The sequence below is a fragment of the Mixophyes fleayi genome, chromosome 10, assembly GCF_038048845.1.
Source record: "Mixophyes fleayi isolate aMixFle1 chromosome 10, aMixFle1.hap1, whole genome shotgun sequence".
Taxonomy (NCBI): domain Eukaryota; kingdom Metazoa; phylum Chordata; class Amphibia; order Anura; family Limnodynastidae; genus Mixophyes; species Mixophyes fleayi.
In genome coordinates, this window is record NC_134411.1 from 6,483,668 (window position 1) to 6,505,459 (window position 21,792).

At 38.4% G+C, this 21,792-nt stretch overlaps 1 protein-coding gene across 1 annotated transcript in view; it reads right to left on the reverse strand.

Moving 5' to 3' along the window:
• Positions 1 to 4,595: 4,595 nt before the first annotated feature.
• The window catches only part of CAPN1 (calpain 1), a 39,660-nt gene continuing 22,463 nt past the window's right edge, over positions 4,596 to 21,792 (reverse strand). The window contains exons 7-22 of the mRNA XM_075187749.1: positions 21,443 to 21,526; positions 20,396 to 20,481; positions 20,219 to 20,290; positions 17,681 to 17,841; positions 16,508 to 16,680; positions 15,709 to 15,720; positions 14,229 to 14,440; positions 13,554 to 13,593; positions 11,249 to 11,314; positions 10,858 to 10,915; positions 8,041 to 8,105; positions 7,576 to 7,644; positions 7,326 to 7,404; positions 7,112 to 7,228; positions 6,409 to 6,467; positions 4,596 to 5,142 (exon numbers count right to left, since the gene is read on the reverse strand). Of these exons, the coding sequence (XP_075043850.1) occupies positions 5,116 to 5,142; positions 6,409 to 6,467; positions 7,112 to 7,228; positions 7,326 to 7,404; positions 7,576 to 7,644; positions 8,041 to 8,105; positions 10,858 to 10,915; positions 11,249 to 11,314; positions 13,554 to 13,593; positions 14,229 to 14,440; positions 15,709 to 15,720; positions 16,508 to 16,680; positions 17,681 to 17,841; positions 20,219 to 20,290; positions 20,396 to 20,481; positions 21,443 to 21,526 (1,380 nt within the window). The 3' untranslated portion in view covers positions 4,596 to 5,115. The remainder of the gene's footprint in view (positions 5,143 to 6,408; positions 6,468 to 7,111; positions 7,229 to 7,325; positions 7,405 to 7,575; positions 7,645 to 8,040; positions 8,106 to 10,857; positions 10,916 to 11,248; positions 11,315 to 13,553; positions 13,594 to 14,228; positions 14,441 to 15,708; positions 15,721 to 16,507; positions 16,681 to 17,680; positions 17,842 to 20,218; positions 20,291 to 20,395; positions 20,482 to 21,442; positions 21,527 to 21,792) is intronic.

Sequence of the window (21,792 nt, forward strand, 5' to 3'; positions counted from 1 at the left end):
GTAGGAATTTCACAATTGGATGAGCAATTTTCTTGTCATAAATCCTCCATATTTACAAGCGACAGTACTGTTAGTTATGTTTTGACCCATATGACCACTTACTTGTTTATACTGCATATAAACTTGACTTTCTACCATTGATCCATTATCTTTTATTTTAAAACATTACACAGCACTGTACATTGAAGGGATTATAATCTAAACAAATGACATACAATGACATGAAAGAGAAAGTAAAGATGTCCCTGCTCAAAAGAGCTTACAGTCTAAGAGCTAGATTTACTAAACTGCGGGTTTGAAAAATTGGAGATGTTGCCTATATCAACCAATCAAATTCTAGCGGGCATTTATGTAGTATATTCTACAAAAGAACAGTTAGAATCTGATTAGTTGCTATAGACAACATCTCCACTTTTTTAAACCCAGTTTATTAAATATACCCCTAAAAGGTGTGGAGCACACTTGCTATAATTTGTTTTTTGCTAACTTATGTATCATTTGGTGGGGATATATGTAATGGATGTAGGCCAGTTTCTGGCCCCAGGCAATTGGTGATTAGTGGCACTGATCTGGGTAATTATGTATACAGGCAATATGCTAGTTTTTGGTTCTGGTCAGTTGGTGATTACAGGCATAGTGCTATTTCCTGGTTCTGGTCAGTTGGTGATTACAGGCATAGTGCTATTTCCTGGTTCTGGTCAGTTGGTGATTACAGGCACAGTGCTAGTTTTTGGCCCCAGGCCATTGGAACAATGATACTTCTAATGTTGGTCAATATTGGTCATGATAGCTTTATGGGAGTAATTTATATGTATATTTACCAATAAATTCTACTATTTATTTCTTGGATTTTTTTTATGTTATGCATTTAGTTTGCTTTTGATCCACCCACTCTACTCACCTACACTCCCCAATCTTCCCTTAATTGATTCTCTCCAGTAATTGAAGACGAAGTGATATTGATTTACTTACAATTTGATTTATATTAAATCTCTAACTTAATTACGCAGAGTGATTTTATCCTGGCGTCAACAATCATACATTATATATTTTCACATTAAATAGAACTCTTAAGTTTTGAATGTGACTCAAACAGCTAATATTAAGACTGAGAATACATCTGGTACAGGCGACGTCCACCCATATATGTTAACGAAGTTGCTCCACAACAGATAAACCAATAGAAGTATATTTAATAGTGCCTAGTACTACTCTAGTGCAGGTATATTAGGAGCTATAGCAGGCCTGTCCAACCTGCGGCCCTCCAGATGTTGTGAAACTACAAGTCCTAGCATGCCCTTCCAGCTATCAACAGGTTGTCTACTGGCAAAGAATGCTGGGACTTGTAGTTTCACAACACCTGGAGGGCCGCAGGTTGGACAGGCCTGAGCTATAGTCTTTTTACACACCCGCACTGCAAATGGCCATTTGTGGGCTGATCCAATATTCAGCTTGCACTAAGAACCACCAACCTCACTGAGGCGGTGCCTCATGCCTCAGTAATGTCACTAGTACTAGTAAAACTCAAGTGCAGGGTATGTTGGAAGCTGTAGATAAAGTAGACCCATGACATACATATAGTACAGACACCTTTTATATAGGCTGATCCAAATATCCACTTGACATCACAGTAATGTCACTACTTTCTAGTAAAATGACAGTACAGACTGTCTCCCTTGGTGTATAGAACAGGTCTAATTTAAATATAAGACTATTTTAAGAAACCTGCCCAAAACATTATACATTCCTTAGAATACATTTCTCTTATCCTAAAAAACGTTTCCGTCATTTAGCAAAAGATGTTCTGCAAACCTACAACTTTATACAGAATCCTCACATCCTCTTCCTAACATTTACTTGCACTTGTCCAAATGTAGCATGATCATGATGTGTGCAGGACCTGTCTGGCTAAAGCTGGTTTTGATAATTGTGAATCCAAACAATGTGGTCTCCTATAATATAATACCCACACAATAAAATCTGGAACAGATTGTACTCTTACACATCATTGAATTCATAGACTGATAAAATCAATTGTGCCTATTCCACTAAATGGTATTCTGGCACACAATGAAGAAAGCCATTCATGAACTTAAGGGAAGAGAATTTTGTTAGCACAAAGATGATTGTGGCTCTGTTGTCTGTATAGTTGTAACATATTCATTCAGCCAAAAGACGGGAAGCTGGCTCTTGTTGTAGATTCCTTTAATCAAGTGGGAACTGGATATGTAACAGAATAAATGATAAACAGCATGACATTGGTAGTGTGTATGTAGGGTGTGGTTGGCAGCACAGGGATGTATAACTCTAGTCTGTCACTACTACAGTCAAAGATTAGAATAGGACTATGTAAATGTAAAGTGAATATGCTGCAGTCATGACCTCGTCTGAGGCACAGCCCAGCCAGGACGGCATGAACTGTTTAAAGGCGTATGCAAATAGAAAAAGAAGTTACGATTAAGGCAATATAGTGCCCAGTGGCACATGGCAAATAGAGAGATTAACCAAACTGGAAATAAATGTAACATTCTGCAAAGAAAGACATAATAAACCAGCATCACTCCAATATCTGTTTCAAATGGACATTTATCAAATAATAGTGAAATTGCTAAATATTCTTTTACAAAAATATCAGGACAAGTGGGGTGGAATAACATTTTACAGCAGTACGTCTTGACTTTCCGAATCTCAGGTGGCCGGGACAAGTTTCACTTTTTATTTCCTTTTAAACTTTTATTTCGCTTTTAAATCTAAAAATAACCTGTTGGGAGACTCAAAGTCTACACTCCACTAAAAGCGTGTTTTCTGAATGTAGACAACCCGTACAAATAAAAGGACAAGTGCAAAAATATTAATATTTTTATTAAAATCCCACTTCCTTCCAATATTCCTCTGTACTTGGATGCCTTGGGCTGCAGCCAGAAGCTCTGCAGGAAAAAAAACAGTCTCTCCACTAAGAGCCTGTCCCATCTGTGGCTCATCAGCCAAGCAAAGCGGTGGGACAAGAATGCAAGAGCTGCCAGGACGTCAGAAAACAGTTACAGACTAACTTCATCATTTTACAAATTAACAAGATATTGGTTGTTATGGGAAACCAAACCCTCTTGCATGCAGCTGGTAAATATGGGTCCATGCCAAGCTGCTTGTGCCAAAATGTTACATATTTAGCATCCTGTTCCAGGAGCAAAGTTCACTAACTTTGACATATTTGTCTGAATGTCCTTATTAGTTCTTTTATAGTTCATGTGTAAAAAATTAAACAAACATTTAAACGTATATATTTTATACATTTACATCTGCGTTGGTGATGTTATTGTAATTAGGACTTAAACTGCTTTATAGAAACACATGAAAACAACAATCATTGCTGTGCTGCATAACACAAAAACACTGCCATCCATAGGAGAACTAAAGCTGGCATGACTCTGATACGACCTAAATAGAACTAAAAGCAGCCTAACCAGTCTCGTGAATCAGAACAGTAAACTGCTACTTCCAAGAAAGCAGCCAGCATAACTGTCCCTTACAAAGATTTCGTGTATATTCTAATAAATAAAATGAAGATGATATATTTTATACATTTACATCTGCATTGGTGATTTGATTGTAATTAGGACTTTGACTGTTCGACGCTGTACTATTTTTTTTTTCTAGTTTGTTATGAATATTGTGTAGAGAGGTCACTCTCCCTTCTATAGCAGCGAGAATGAGTTTACTAGTTTTGATTTGTTTGTTTATCCAACACTATTTTTTCTTTATATTTCTTTTTATTGTTTATCAATTATCTATCCAGGTTTACTTGGAGCAATTACACATTGGCTGTACAGTGTGCCATTAGGTCAGGTTTGTTCATTTTGAGCAGTATTTTAGTAGAAAAACAGAAAAATGTAACAGAGGGTTGTCCTAAAGTATTAGTACAGACTTGGCCACCTGCAGCTCTCAGGGTGTTGTGGCACTGCAAGCCCCAGCATGCTTTGCCACTAGATTGCCAACCAATTGGCCAGGCAATTGAACATACCTGGCAACTGTTAAAACCTGTCCTATTGGCGATCCCGGAGGACAGGTCATAGGATATGTGACAAGTGTAAGGGGGTGTGGTGATGCAGTTGCATCACCATTGCCCCGCCCCCTACTATTTAAAAAAAAAAAAAAAAAAAAAAAACATTCACAGAATTTAATGGCTTGGGCAGGGCTTAATGATGTGGTCAAGTGTTTAGGCCCCGCCTCCAAAAGTGTCCAGGAGGATGCCTAGTCTTCTGAGAGGACTCCCTCTTGGACACTCTGGGAGAGTAGGCAAGTATGCAATAAAAGGCAGGGCATGTTGGGTCTTGTAGTTTCACAACAGCTGGAAAGCCACAGGCCTGTGTTAGGACTTGGAGACATTCCACTCTTTCCCCTGTGCGCATTTTCAGGTACAACCGTGAACCCACAAAATTAGACACAGATCGATTTTGGTTCCAAAGACTAACATGCCGTACATCTTGAAACGCGCTAGTCGGACAAGAGGTGCACCAACCCGTATAGACACATTGCTTCTCTGTGTGCATTTTCCAGTCAGTGATGTCATCGCTTTGTAATAAAAACAAAAGGCTTGATCAGGTATATAAAAATCTGTGTTGTTATAAGAAATGCAATACAAAGTAAGATTCTATATACAGTTCATGAGCACTGCTCGTTTCTGGATCTATCTTGTTACAGCATGATAATCTTTATTTTGGCTTTTAAAAACCAGTACAAAATTAAGAGAGAGCAACTTGTGTCACATAAGACATCTGCCCGCAGGCATGCCCCCAGGGGGCACATTTCTACTCCCAGAGTACCTGAGCGTCAGCAAAATTTTGGCAGATTTCTCTCTGATCAGTGAATGATTGTTTTACTACTGATGTTGAGGGATTTGAAGGAAAAAAAAAAAATGACCCATCAGTTACCAGGATAATGAAGATTAACATAGAATGCATCCAAGAGAGACGGGGGAGGCTACGGAACAGCAGGCGCAGGAAAGACCCCACCAAGAGACATGCCGCATTGCTTTAGCAAAGGGGCAGAAAGTGAAAGGCACTTGCAGTTGATTACAGGAGCGTTGACCTATCCAGCCCATGCAGGACAGGGATTTCACTATGCAAACATAGTCATCTGAAGCCACTGAAAGTAAAAAGTAAATTACAGTCATTAAGAGTCACATATAGATGGAGCTTCCCACATAGGACGATATGAAGTTGATTATATTTGTAACATTTCTAAAGCAAACGTCATTCATTTTAGAATAACACTACTGAATTTAGTACTTTGCTTATACTTCCGACCTATAAAACGGTTCCTTTAGGTGTCTCTACCTGTGGCACATCCTCCCCTCCACTCCCATCAGCTCGGTTCTTGGCCCTTTACTAATATCACTGTACTTCTCTTGGATAACTAATTTGCTCATTTCAGCCTCTAATACCACCTCTTTGTTGACGACACCCAAATATATATCTCTTCTCCTGACTTCTCTCCTTCTTTACTATCTTGTAATGCTAACTAAAGGTTAACATTTCTAAAATAGAGCTTATCTACTCTCCATCCAAAGACACCACCCTCAATCATCTATCTCCACTTCAATCCATTCTAAATTCCACTACAAGACTGATCTTCCTCTCTCACCACTTCACATCTGCTGCACCACTTTGTAAATCCTTACACTGGCTAAATGTGTCCTCCAGAATCTAATTCAAATTACTCACCCTCACCTACAAAGCCCTCAACAATACTACCCCTGCATATCTCTCGAATCTCATATCAAAATACTCTCCCACCCGTCCTCTTAGACCTACCTCTGACCTGTGCCTCACCTCTGGTAACTCACTCACGCCAACAAGACTTGACTCCTGTGAATTCCCTACCAAGCCCAATCAGCTTTTCCCAAAGCCTTCAAATCTTTAGCGACTTTCTGAAAACCCATGTCTTTATTAGGGCTTACCCTACTCCCTCCGATACTACTCACACTAACGCACCCCTGCAACTGCTCTGATCTCCACTCTGAGCCCCATTCGCTCCTCTTGTTTCAGCTGTGCCCTCTACCACTTAGAAAACAAGCTTTCATGAGCTACCCTTTGTTTTCATGTCTGCATTAATTTTGTCAAACTTGCATGTCCCTGTTTTATGTATGTCCTGTGTGCCCTACTGTCTACGATGATGATAATAATAATAAAAATGTAATATATAGTAGAAAATAGCACATGTGTAGACTGACAGCCTAGAACAACCACTATAATCAAGAGGATGGGTGAGGGGCAGAGAAAATATATCAAATGAAGTGGGAAAATGAAACACAAGGTTGAGAAATGTAGCGTATAAGAAGAGAACAGGGAATACACACACAAAAGTAGTAATATAGTAAAGCTATATAAAATGACGACTTCATAGACTTACTGTAAACAGAGTGAAGTTGATGACACCATCTTTATCTGTATCCAGACCCTGGAAGAATCCTAGAAGGAGAGACAACATTATAACATATTCTCCTAAAAATCTTGGCCATGATTTTTCAGAAATCTAGATAGAAGAGTCAGGATCTGGTTCATTTATAGGCAGATTGCAGGGTCAAATTATGCAAATCTGTCTCATTTTGTTTTTTGGCCAAAGTTGTAAGGGAAGGAGAAAAAGTAAAGCGACAATATAGAACTAGTATATTTACTAAACTGCGGGTTTGAAATAGTGGAGATGTTGCCTATAGCAACCAATCAGATTCTAGCTGTCATTTGTTTAGTATATTCTACAAAATGACAGCTAGAATCTGATTGGTTGCTATAGGCAACTTCTCCACTTTTTCAAAACCGCAGTTTAGTAAATATACCCCTTAGACCAGATTTAGCCAACTAGATCAATGTCTGTGAGTTTATGGATGACCTCAACATTTTTATAGATGGACTATAATAATGGTGAGTACATCCATAAACTCATAGACATTGATCTTGTTCGCTAAATCTGGCTGTGGCAATCCTTAATACATAAATAAATGGCCATTACAGAAAGACAAAACAAAGCCTGCAGGAACAAATTTATGACTCTCCGGACAGATGACAAGATACATGATCTACTGAAGCTGCCGCCTTGGGACAGAACGTTTACTCACTGAACATGGTCTCCAGTCTGATCAGACAACACACAAAACTATCAAAATCCACGGCTAGATCGGCCTCTGCGTATCTGGTAATAATAAGCTGATGTAGGGAATTACTCAGTTTGAAACCTAGAGGAAACAACAACAAATGAATAATAAGTCAGAAAACAAATTTTATTTGATCTTCTGAACTAGAAATTTGAAATATTATAACCAGGACACCAACCTGCTGACTCCACGGCAAGACGCATCTCATACGCATTCATGCTGCCAGATTTATCCACGTCAAATTTTCTGTAAACAGTCTATTAAGAAGAAAACAAAAAAAATAATACTTATGTCAGATCAACCTCTCTTTTCTTTTTATGTTCACTTGACTGGAAGAAAATCCATATAGTCCAAGACAACCTATTTGTGTACGTCTATTTATCCTTCTTGATGTGGAGGAGAAATAGGTTTGGTCTCTTAAATCTTACCAGGTAATGCTTAATTTTATTCCACAGGATATTGAACTCCACCATTCCTAATTGTCCATTCCCATCTTTCTGTGGCACTAGAGTTAAGGAGACCAACACCCACAATTCTTCAAATGTATATGCATATTAGTTTGACCTTCTATTGATCAACTACTCATAGCGAGACATTTCTAAGCCAAAAAATCTCAGTGTCTCATTTTCAAAGGTCAACAATTATCAGAAGGAAATCACTATAGTACCCTGTTTATGAACTTGCAAGTTCAAAGCAAGACAGAAAGACAAATATTTACCATAAAAACTCATAAGACATGTAAATAGGCCTAACATGTGCCAAACACATATTATAATAGAAAATATTTGATCAAAAAGAAGGACAGAGGGATTGGATCCAATAGAAGGTCAAACAACAAACGTTAAGGTAATAGCAAGCAGTGGACATTTTATGCAGTATAACAAAAAGGATACGTCCATGAGGTTCACCATGCTGCGACATGACTCCAAACTAAACCCTTTTGTACGAAGGTCTTTATCTGCATTGAAACAAGTACTCTATTACAAGCATGAAGAACCTGATAGGAATCACCAGAACTAAGACCATAGATGATATCATTCTGTAATGTCCATAACAGACTATATATAAAAGTGTCCACATTATGATAGGACTTTGCCTAGCCTCATGTTCGCCAAGTGAGTGGTATGATCGCATAATATGCTATGTCTATCTCAAGTCTTTATTTTACAGGAAGAAAACCAGTTCTGTTTTTCCACAAATAAGTTATTGTTAAGGAAACATTGTGTAAGAGGATTGTTCCTCTCCCCAATTATAATACCAGTTAAATACGGACAATATCTTCTGTACAGTTCTGGCAACTAGATGTAGAAAAGCACTTTGGCATCAATGAAAGAAGGAATTTTCAGGGCTACCAATTATCTAGTGGCAGCATTTTGTGATGCACAAAAGTGTTGTGTCTTGGAGAGGGTTTCAAGTTCATAGAATAACCCTAACCTAAGAAGTATTGTCCAAAAATGTTACACGGAAAAAAAAGAAAAAAATGTTATACCATACATGACCACAAGGTGACAATACAGAGCCCTTCAAATCACTGCATTTAGTGGATGGTTTTAATTTGGCGGCAAGTGCAATTGCACAGCATAACTTTGCAATTTACAAAACATTTGCCACACTACGCACACTCATAACTTGGTATTTTTAACTGCACGTTTCTGACACTTGCACAACACTGCATTTAGAAAGGTGGATCATGACGTAAGTGGAGTATAGTCTCGACATGCAGACGCAAGATAGGAAGGCCCCTTTGAGATGCATCTGAATTTAGGCTACATGTATATTTGAAATACTTGAAAACTGTACCAATCTTATATAGGCGCAGAAATAGCAATTTGTAAGGAATGTAAGTACAAATTGTCATATTTGCACCAAACATATTTTTATGCTAGATTTAAGGTTGCACATATCATAAGATGCATGCAACTCAAAATAGAGATGTGGGAATGCAAGTGTGTGCAGACATATTATTTGCACATACACAAACGGGCATCTTTTACATTCAATTCTAAATCACCCCCTTCAATGTACAATGTAGTTAGTTAACAGACAATATTAGGGCACTATTTATAAATCACATGTTTGCATGTTATGCATTTGACAAAAACATGAGAGGAAAGGTGTTCACGATGAAAATTATGCTTACCCTGTGATATTGCCTTTACAACTATATATTTTATATTTTGAATCTCACCCTCCACAATCCTGTGCATATAAAACTGATGCACTGGTACAATTGCACTAATAATATTTCAATGCCAGCTAATCAGTTGTCATTTGGCTTTATCTCCATTAAAATACCGGGCCTGAATCATTAAGGAGAGTAAGGCATAAAAGACAAAAAAAAAACAAAAAACAGTAAATGTTCTCTGAGACAAACCATGTTACAATGCAAGGGGTTTGTAGAGCCACCGGTTGGCCTGGCCTGATATAAGGGGTGCAAATTAGTTTATTATTTTGCACATAATTTAAATAGTGGCTGTTTTTCCATCTAGAACACAAAATTCTTGATAGCTTTATTGTTACACTGAAATTTAAAGTTAATCTAGGACATGCCCTAACCCAGTGTTGGCTAACCTGTGACACTCCAGGTGTTGTTAAACTACAAGTCCCAGCATACCCTTCTAGCAATAAACTGCTATATATTGGCAAAGCATGCTGGGACTTGTAGTTTCACAACACCTGGAGTTTCACAGGTTAGCCAACACTGTCCTAACCAAACTATAAATCTGTCCTCACATTTTAAATTTACCTCCCCCCTCCAATGAAACATGGTTTTGCCCAGGTGTAAATTTACTCATTTTTTTATGCTTTGCTCTCCTTAATGCCTCAGGCCCACTTGTGGTAAAAAAACACATATTGAAAACCATGCACGATACCACAACATGATTTGTTTCTCACCATTTCCTAGGTTTGCTCTGTGCAGATGGGGTGCTGACCCCAGGATCCACACATAGTGCCCTATAAAATAATTGGCCACGCCGCCACCATTCTCATAGCGAATCAGTGCCCCATTTACAGAGAGTGGTGCTTGCTTGCTGCCCAACACTATGGTAGGGCTGTTAAGCATTAACTGTGGGCAGTCAGTGAAGTGTTGAACGACCTGCGCATGCACTGACTGGTCGGGAGCACAGATGTGGGGACATGGGCAGCAATAGATTTGTCCTGCATATGGAGCAAACACTGGAGTATGTTTAATAACATTTTTGGAGAGTGTGTGGTTTATAATGATAGGAAGTCTACATATCACCGGTGTAAAGGTACACAGAAGAATTAATAGAAGTATTTCAAGGCAGCTACCTGGTGACACTATTAGTGTTGTGATAAAGAAAAAAAAAGCATTATTGCTCCATTGTTCTTTTTTCTTGATATAGGTCATCATCTTTGGTTATGCAGCGTTGAATAATAAAGGAGGAAAGCGGATCACCAGACTATATAGAAGAGCAAAATTCCACTAGTCTTTATGGTACGTGATTCTCGTGAAGGATGAAGTTACTAGAAATGGCAATATTACACTAGAAGGTGCTTTCTTTTAATTCTGCTTTAGATTTTGTATTTCTGGTGGAACAGACAGGGAATTCTGAAAAAGAGCTGTCACCTTAAGAGAGAGTGCCTTTTAAAGAACTGTATTTATGAACTTTATGTGTATATATGGTACATACAAGTTGAATTTTGAGAGCCATTGACTCGTGAGCTGTTTATACATAAATACTTACGTTTGGATATGATTTTGTTTAATATGGTCTGTAGTTCCTGCACACTAACTTCCATATCCTGTATAAGGAGAAGTGATACATCAATAAAAATAATCACCTTCTTACATTAGATACTTATTCAGACATGTACAGTTAAATAAAGGCACAGAAAAGACAATGGGCTAGATTTATCAAACCTTCCAAAAAGAAAAAGTGGAGATATTCCCCATAGCAACCAGATTCTTGCGATCATTTTAGAATGTTCTAGATAAATGATAGCTACAGTCTGATTGGTTGCTGTGAGCAACACCTCCACTTTTCCTTTTTGGAACGTTTGATAAATCTAGTCCAATGTCTTTCAACGACATATAAACGTCATACAATAAATGCTAGATAATAATGTTGATCATACCGCTCCAGCAAGCTGTCTGAAGAGAGTCTTAAATCCTTCATCAATCTGGGATTCAGATAAAACTTCCTGGAAACACAGAAAACACAAGATAAGTATAAAAAGTGCAAACTCCTATAAACGTATACAGTAACATATTAAATTATTTTTATGCATGGACACACACATTTTATGGCACCACAGTCATATGTGAACATAATATTGTTTCCACTGGAAGTAAGTCCACCTTTAACAGAAGCCTATAATGCAGTGTTTCCCCAAATCCAGTCCTCAGCAGCGCCCCCTCATGGAGAGTCGGCCACCGACATGAACGAGAAGCACCCAGCAGTTTACATGTGAAGCTGGCAGCTGCTGTTCTTCTACGCCACTGTTATGCGGGGAGCATGGTGCCTGGCTATGATGTCCAAGTCAAGTGCCACTCTGCAAGTCTGAGGAGCAGAGTATGCCTGCCTGCTGAGGTAAGAAGCTGCAGGGGGGGAGGTCGGGGATAAGGCATGCGTTACCCATGAGTATAGTGTCATCTGTACTGTATTGCATTTACTCTGATGTCCAAGCAGTAGTTACTCACTGAATCCTTCCATATTTTTGCAAACATCCATCTCTGACATAGACAAGACAAATTATTGGTTCATTCCAGTCTGTCTTACATGTAGGGGAGAGTCTCAGTATGTGCTGCAACTGCAATCTCTACTTATGGTGCCACAAGAATTGACAAGGATTATAAGGCTTATGTTTAACCACTTTTATTCACTTTCTAAGACATACACAGGTACGTCTGTTAAGGAGCTTTAACATTGCAATTTCATTTTTGTGCATCTGATCCAAATTAAAAAGCAGATTAATGTATCCACTGAGAAGAAAAGTTTGCCCCCTGCTGTTAATGTGTTGAAATATAATTTCTCGGAAGAACTGCCAGCTTGTAGAACACTATTATGGGTGATCGTGGAGAGTTGGACACAAGTCCTTTTTACGTGCCCCACAAATGCATTAGAGTAAGTCCCTATGTAGACTATCTTTCTACTCTCTATACTTAGAGGTGAGGAACAGGGGAAGGAAGGTTGTAAATAAAGTAAGTGCATTTCAAGTAATTAGTGTAACATGCAGAGGTGAAAGCAGCGGAATAGATTCCTGTTAGGAGGCGTATCTATTTCGGGTGTTTGATGCCCGGTGCAAGGTATGTGCTGCTGCTGATCATCACCATGGACCTGAGATTGTGTTATTATTTTTATTATTAATTTAAAATGATGCCACCCCCACCCTATCCCCAGACAGAGCAGGTAAATCAACCAACCATAACACTCAGTCTAAGCTGGTAGCTGCAAAATCGGGTGGACAAATAGCAGCTTTTTGGGGTGGGGGGCCCAACACTACCAGCAATAGGCTATGACAGGCTAGGATGCAGACACAATAGCAAGGAAACCTGCAGTGTACCACAATGTCAACCAATCCTAGCTCATTCAGCACAGGGCTGAATTCACTAGGGGAATGAGGCCCACAAAAAAAAAATTACTGCCTGTAAGTCTGTTGTTTGCGGCTTCTGTAAAGAGAAACATTTTTTAATCACTTGTGGTATTTGTTTTTAATTTTAAATTGTTGGATTGCAAGCCTTGAAGATTGAAGAGGACCTCCCTGGATCTAGGGGAGCAATAAAGGGGTTAATGAGGGTATGTCTCAGGGAGCCTTTATTTAAATAAATACGTTTCTTCAAAACTAAATAACAGGGACTTTTTTTGGACAAGTCTATTTTTGTGCTGTTGAAAACCTCTTTGCCTAATATGGCAGCATGCACTGCAGCCTGAATGTCAATTTTTTATTTTTTTTTATCTTTTGGTCTTTATTAGGCATATAATCCATCCCAGCAATATTTTTATGGTCTCATAAATAATATTATTAATACTCAATTATACATAATACATGGGTAAAACAAAGAACCATACCTCCCAATAGTCCTGTTTTCTGTGAGCCATCGTCCATTTTACCATAGCTTTGCTCAGAAGGGGCAAAGCTATGGTAAAATAGGAATTTAGTTGGCAGATTGGGCACGAGGCTATGATTAGGAAGATCAGGGGGTAGAATTGCTCAACTGCAGGTTTGAAAAAGGAGAGATGTTGCCTATAGCAACCAATCAGATTCCAGCTTTTTTTTGTAGAATGCACTAAATAACTAGAATCTGATTGGTTGCTATAGGCAACATCTCTCCTTTTTCAAACCTGCAGTGTAGTAAATATAACCCCAAGGGTTGTTTCTTATTTTACATTTTGGTTTTCAAATATTGGGAGATATGATGATTTGGTGTTTGGACTCCTACCTCAGTGGGTAAGTTAGCAGATATTGGATCATCCATTTCTCTAAAGGGAAGAGACATAAAATAAATGTGAATGTGATGCAATGTACGGTTGCATTGGTTATTAGTAAAAGATAAACATTGGTATATAATTTTTCCTGCTATAAGGAGATAAACCCTGCCATACTGTATGACATTCAATAATAATGCAATATGAAAGATAAGCTTCAATCTTCATGAAATAATAATTTCATTAAAATACATACTAGACCATGACATAACTTGTACTTTTCTGAGCAAAATATTAAAATCAGTGCAAAGAGTTATTTTAGCCACTAAACCCCACATCTCCTAAGTGCGTTTCTGCCAATCACACGTGTGTGTCTGCAATAGTGTGGGTTTGTGGATGACAGGGTGTAATATAACAATATAAACATTATAAGGCATATATACCCTGTATGTCAGGCTGTTAAGAATATATCGAGTATATTTCTGCAGTCATGGAACTCCTCATGGGCATACTTCCACAACAGTCAATAAATTAGTCCCATATATAAAATGCATTTAAACATATGTAATTACATAAAATGATCTGATAATAAACTCTACCTATTCATCTATGCTTTTCTTTATACACCTGTATTTTGTATTCTTTCCCTTCTAATCCATGAAATTGCCCCTTTTCTCTCGGACACTTACACAGCCCCGTGTCGATTTTCTGAGAAGACTCTAAGGACAAAATCTCCCTCAACATTGGCTTCAAAGGTGGAAGGTACCACTATGTATTCCCCAGGGGGAAGCTTGTTTCGGGTGCTGACTTCTCGCAGGTTAATGAACTGCTCAGAACGTGCACGGGATTGGTTTGAAAGGAAAAAGTCACGCTTAAGGTGCACAGCTGACTGTCCCAGGAACTAGTGAGACAGGGAAATATCACATGTTACTATAAAGGACACTAAAAAAGGACACTTATAAAAGAACATAAAAAGTGGCATTAAAACGGGATGAAAACCCCTTTCAGAAGGGTAATAAAATATAAATAGGAAAAAGAAAAAGTGTTAAAAAAATATAATAGGTATAAGTATGCTTAACAACAAATAAGAGTGGATAATTTTAAAACATTTAAAGTGAACCTGTCAAAGCCATGTAAAAATACTTTGGAACACAACTGTGTAATCAAGGGGATGTCCACTATTATGCCGTTTTACCTTCTATCCACCAACTTTTGACTCTGCTGGTTGGGCAAGTTATAATAACTCATCATCCCAATACACTGGATAGAGATCTAATCAACTATTGGTATTGCTGTCTGGTGAGTGTGTTGAATGCTATTTATCCTTATTAATTACTGTTATATTCCTGCTCTTGATGGACAACAGGGGGCCCTCCAAGCCTTCACCTGCAGCCCCCGAGCTCCTTCCTGCTGTATTGTCAGATTTGTTTGTTATAGCTTGTCACACTTGTTTAAATTGCCCGCTGATATTACAGATGTGTTTCTTTATTTGATAAAATGTATTGTTTTAACCTATTAAATGAGATTAAGGGTAATGTGTGGCCCTTCTGAAGGTTATAAGGCAGCACGATGTTGCCCCCAAATTGTATCATGTTGCCCATCACTGTATTACAGGTTTTCCTCGCTCAACACTCTCCACACCATTGCAAATAGAATCTACTACACCAGAGTGAGTGTGATACGGATTCTACACAATCCCAGAAATCCTCAGAATACAGTCTAGGGCAGTGGTTCCCAAACTGTGTGCTGCGGCAATCTGATGGGGGTACCATGACCAGGGCCAATGACAAGCAAGGTGGGGGATTACTTGGTATTTACTTTGGATTAGGGGTGCCTTGAAAAATTTATGGAGACCCTAAGGGTGCTCGAGCTAAGGAAGCTTGGGAGCCACTGGTCTAGGGGAAGGGGCATAGAAAATAAAATGGAAAGGGACATCCCAATGAATAAGGATTTCTTTGTTTGAAAAAGCAGAAATGATGTTATGAATTCAGGAGACAGGTGCACTTTCATATAAACATAAAAAGGAGAAGTGTGGGCAGCTCTACCCAGGCATAGGATAGGTTTATCAGAAGAATACAGAATACTTATTATGTGGAATATTGGCATCTGATTTCTGAGATAACAAACAAATGGTCTTCAGTCTGAGAGATAGAAACACAGACTACATACCTCCCTGGGGACCTGCAGAAAACAAAACACAGATATACAAATCACTAACAGACACCAGACTGTGAACCTATTGTCCCAACTGTAGAATAGTAATAGAGGAGCTAGACAGTGTATTCATTAGTTGTACTCATTCTGCAAGAGCCTATTATAGTATCTATCATACTGTATCAGCCTTAATAGTACAGACTAGAACCGTCCAAATTAAGTGTTATTTCCCACGCTAATTCATATAGGACGTTTTCTGCTTTGTACCTTAATTTGTCCTGAAACTGTCAATAAATCATGTTTAAGAATTTACTAGGCTTTTAGATATGCACCTATGTACATTAAACGGAGGAGCCTCATTTCTCATATTTTGCTTAAAGCAGCACTCCCAGGTAGGATGATAAACCACCTTACCCAGGGAGCAATAGTCACCGTATAAGAGTGGGCAGCACTGTGCGGTTGTTCTGTGGTTTGTCTCACAGCCCCAGCCAGAATCCGGGCTATGACAATACAGAAGGCGGTGTAAGTGGGAGGTTCAACAACAAGCTGCAATCTCAGTGATATCACGGAGGCCTACGATTGGTCCTCCTGCTCACACCCCCATCCGGAGCCATTTAAAACCGGAGCGGAGAAAGAATGCCCACGACTATCTGAGAATGCATTAATAAAGTGGGATGATCTTTCTTATACTAGATGAATGGTGATTCTCCTAACATATTACTCTACAGATGTCAGATTATTTAGAAATAATGAGTAGCTAAACCTGCCAATCGCTACATCCAACATACTGCCCTGCTAAACCTATAGCGTGTACCTCATAAACAGCAAAGCCAATGGTCTCCATGTCCTTCCCAAATCGCTTCTCTTTTCGCCGGTTTTTCTGCATTAGGGCGAGGAGAAAGGTGCAGCCCTTTTCGGAGCCATAGTCATCATCGTCATCTTCATCTTGCAGCTTAAGTTTGAACTGTGGGTTGATCCAGAATGTGGCTGTGCATAGCAAACGGTGTTATTGACGGTATCTGTATATGTTACGCATGTCTTTCCACAAAATTATGTTCTTGCATATTATATGCATGTTGTACAGTTTAGAGAGATGTAAAATAAATATGCACGCTAAAACCACAAATATAGCAATTCTTATTACGTGTAAATGTCAGGCTTGTCTACACAGACATACATACATAATTCTTATACCTTTTATGGTCATCTAGCGGTTTTGTGTAGAACACAAGTTTCCCTTTTTAAAAAAAATTATTATGGCCATTTTATACATCCACTCGAGATAAGTGCAGTGGGACAGAACATTAATCTAAAAAAACAAAGCCTTCCCTGTCTTAAGTACCGTACATATAGGTTTGCCTTTTCCATTCATAGAAAACAAAATCTTGCCATACCTGTTTGGTGAAAATACTAACACACTCCTGCTAAAAAAAATTGTAATTTCTCCCTATGCAAATCAACTTAAATATTTAATGTTAATATTATGTTTTCAGCACCAACAGCCATGGAGGGAAACTTGGAAGGGAAGGAGTAGTCTCTTGGCAAACTGATCTTACAGTAACTGTAAAGGACAAGTTGTATAGGACACGCCCATTTAAATGCTCAATCCACAATAAGAAAAGTATTCAACACTTACTGGGACTGTACAATAGCACACACACAAAGTACAAACACCCACATTAAGTGCCTATTTTTAGTAAATTTATTTGCCAGCGGACACATGCAAGTGGCACGTGTTGTGCCAAATGGATGTAGCATAAGGCAGTTTTCAGTTCTACCTGAGGATCACTACTCTTGTGTTGCAGCTTATAGAAAAGCAAAAGGGATTTTTCGGATAACTACAGGTGAATGCTCCTAGCATTAAGGGCTTTAGATATATGTTTGTGTATCTCCTATCAGTTCTATATCCATTGTGTAAACATAGTATTATAACTACATCCAGCCCAGTATTGGCAAATTGCTTTTCATTGTAGACCAGACTAGTTACCAGGAAAATTTCTGCAACCACCGGCTGTGCTCCCCTTCCTCCAAGACCCATTGTAAAGCGTTGTGTTCCACTTGCGGTATCTGCGGGCGGTCAAGGCATCAGGGGTGAGATTACAAATTTCAAGGCGGGAGTATTCACGAAGAAAATCTTGGAAAGACATCCTGAGCGAAAGGAATCCAAAAATAGAAATGAAAATTAGCAGAACATAAAAGTTGGTTCACATGAAATAAATCCCATTAGGGCAGAAATTACAACCAAGTCAGGTGTAAATCATTCATGTCAGCCTTTAGGTCTATCTACAAACAGACAATTCTGTAAATTTTGCCTAGCTGTAGTCAGGAATCCCTCATAAAAACAGCAATAATTTCCAAAGTCTGGGTAATGTGAAGTAAGATACAGCATAAGGTACAGATTAATACAACCCAGAGACCTTTGCAATAAAGAAAGGTTAACACATGAAAGGTTAGAAAAATGATTTATACCAATATGTCAAGTTGTAGATTAAGTTATAGTAGATGGTCTGGCAAGATTGTAAATTCAATGTAATAGGGAAGCATTTGTTCGGTGGTAGAGAACATTTAATTAACATGAACCACCTCTAAAGCCCAAACTATGAACACATTGTCAAATATTGAAATATATGAAAATATTCCAGTACATTGACAAAATGTAAAGAAAAGAATATAGCTTAAGCAAAAGCTTCTCAGTTTAGTTTTGCAACTTAAAAAAAAATGAAAAAATTAGATTTTTTTGTGGTCTACGTAGAATCATGCCTATCACCTCTTACGACCAGACAGAAGAGCGAATCAAGTTTTATTTTCTGCAACGTCTCAGAGTGAGGTATCATTGGAAATGGGGCCATCATTCAGGGGCTCTCATCTGCACATTCTCCCTCTCCCCAGAAAGTGACATCTTTCCAAAGCCACTATTCCCACTATAGTGACTCCCATAATACAAGCATACATTCCTACTATCACAAAAAGTGTAGAATTTAGGACACCCATGTACTTATAATACAAGTATGTTTTATGAACTTTTGACATCATGAGCCACTAATGTTGAATTCTTGCTGGTGCTAAGGTTACTCTTTGTAAATTTATTACAGTGTGTTCTATAGCCTTTGTTTACCTGAAGGGTAAACTAATTTGTTTATAAGTTTATCACAGTGGGTTATTTCATGTTTTACGCGTGCACCATAATGGTTAATGATGTTTTTGTGCCAGGTAAAATACACAAAGCAGCTAAGTGTGCAGACCTTCCCAGGAGAATACGCTCATAGCTCCCCTTTGCCTTCCACGTCATGCTTATATGCGCTAGATAACAACGAACTTGTGACTGTTGTGTACAAACGAACAAATGTTTGTACCCTTACGTTTCTACAGCTATATTATTGGTATCTTAAAATAGTTGAACTTAAAGTGTAGCGTATAGATACATCCAATGCAAACATGCAGAAAATTACCACAGGGTGTGAAAAGATACGCATCCTACAAAATATATCTTAGATACATGAAAGTCAAAATCAGATCAGGTGCGTAGTTGACAACACAACTAAACATGTTACGTATACTCCAGCATGCAGTCAGCCATCTTCTCACCAGCGAAGAATATTCACAAGTATTAATAAGAGTGTGATCATCACATTTACTGACAGAAGCATTCTCAGGGTGTGTGTGTGTGTGTGTGTGTGTGTGTGTGTGTGTGTGTGTGTGTGTGTGTGTGTGTGTGTGTGTGTGTGTGTGTGCGCGCGCGCGCGCACGCGTAGGGAATATCCTAACATACTGTTGGCTAACCTATGACACTCTAGGTGTTCTGAAACTACAAGTCCCAGAATGCTGCCAATATACAGCAGCTTATTGCTGGAGGGGTATGCTGGGACTTGTAGTTTCACAACACCTGGAGTGTCACAGGTTAGCCAACAATGTCCTAACACATCATAAACTTGCCAGGCTCCAGTACATTGGATCAGAATGATCAAATGAGATTAGCGTCACAAAAATACTGCACATGCCAAATGCCAATTTATATAGTGCTTAATGTACTTATGGCACAAAGAAGAAGGGGCACTAATTTACAGTTGAATTTCTCAACAATGGTGCGTGTAGCACTAACCGTACATTGCAATTACTGATGCTGTACTGTACTATTAAGGTTACATTTGCCAAAGCTCTATGACAGGTACACTAAGTGTACGGTACAATAAATATATATGTAGTGAAGAGTCAGAGCGCCACCTAGTGAACCTGGGAGAGCCGGCATGTATCCTTATTCTGTGCTGTTAGTCTATAAATTCTAATTTACTGCCTCCTCTATAAGTGGTTTTCTACTTCATTAAAAACCAATAGAGTGAATTTGCCCAAAATGCTTTCTGCAGTATGAACTAAGAGATAGCCCTGGTTCTGGGGTAAATTATATTAATCTACGCAAAATCCTGGAAGAAGGGTTTTGAATTATTTAGGTGTTCGAATTATTGAGGTGGCCCAATAGAAAGCATTTAGAACCCATATTATATTATTTTTTTTCCTGTTTTTGACTCACCAAAATTCACCATCTTCCATTTGATTTCTCAGTTCTCTCTCTGATGGATCCACAGAATTCCACTCATTTGCACTAGAAAGAGATGTTACTGCATTTAGATGAGGTCATTTGGTTACATTCTGTGAAAAAGTAACTATTTATGCATCAAATGCATGAAATATATTTTATATATCTTACTTATCACTCCAGGCACCAGTCCATTCTACCTCCCCCCAAGGGTTCCTCATCCGAATCAATTTTGTTCTCTGACCTCTATAGTTGACCTATAACATAGAAACTTGAATATATTAGAACATAACTAGCGGTCTCTCTTATCAGCATTATAGTTTGAGTAAGGGAGTCCGTAAAAATAATAAAATTCTGGGAAATAATTTAATTGATTATTTGGCCCAGAAGATATGCAGTGACCATTTATTATTATTTTTGTATTCATAAGGGCATATTTAGTGCAAGTGCAAAACATAAGCTTAAATGCTCTTTTGGGTTCACAAGTCTGCTTTTGTGCAAATGCACTTTTTTTTTGTTTTGCTTTTTTGCGGAAGCAAAACAAGATGATGTTATCAGCGCAGCGGGAGGGCATAACATCGCACCATCTGATGGGGCTAATTAAGGGTGGCCCTTCTGGAGTATGGATTAGACAAAAATAGGTAATTTGACATTTTACACCTTACAGTTGCAATTATGCTGGGGGAAAAAAACATCTGTGTGTGCACTTTGATCAATGTAATGAAAAGAAAAACTTATTATAAATAAAAGCAACACATGTAATTAAGACAGTCCCTATATTCCCACACGATTCATTTAAGATATAAATAAGACTAAACTGTTTTTTATTGAAGAATTAATGAAACATTTGCACTAATAACGGAAGTGGTCCTACAATGTTAGTAAGTAGGACTTTGCAGAGATGCTTCACTTTTTGTACCACATTTATTTCCAGGTGTATCTGCAAAACTAGAGACACTGATATTCAGGGATAGTTAAAAGGACTATGAAATGCACGTGCACATTAAAATGTACTAGATGGACATTTAGCATAACTATACACATGAGGAGGCGGTGCGAGTCGGCATTTTATGCTCTCTGCTGAAAAAAAAAAATGGTCACAAAGCCATCCTCCCTAGAGCGATAGTCAATGGAGAAAATCTCAAATTACCCCATACCGGTAACAACTGGCGCTCACAAAAAATATAAAATTCTTCTCTCCATTACTTCCATGTTTACCTCTTTGGCTCCAGTTACAGAATATGCGTGGCCTTTGACCAGTTTCTTGAAGGTCACGGCTTCCATGTCATTTGCACTAGTGATCTAACACCAAGAAGAAATAAGAGATAAGATAAGGAAATAACCATAAAATGAACAGAGACAGTAGAGAAAGTGACATAATATTAAAAAAATTCAGAAATAAAAATAAGCAGCAAGGTGATGAAGGAACATGATGGTGGAGATTAGTATGGGATAATGGGTTACAGCTAGACTTGCCATCGGTTTGGCTTTCACCCAGCCAATCATCATCATCATCATCATCATCATTTATTTATATAGCGCCACTAATTCCGCAGCGCTGTACAGAG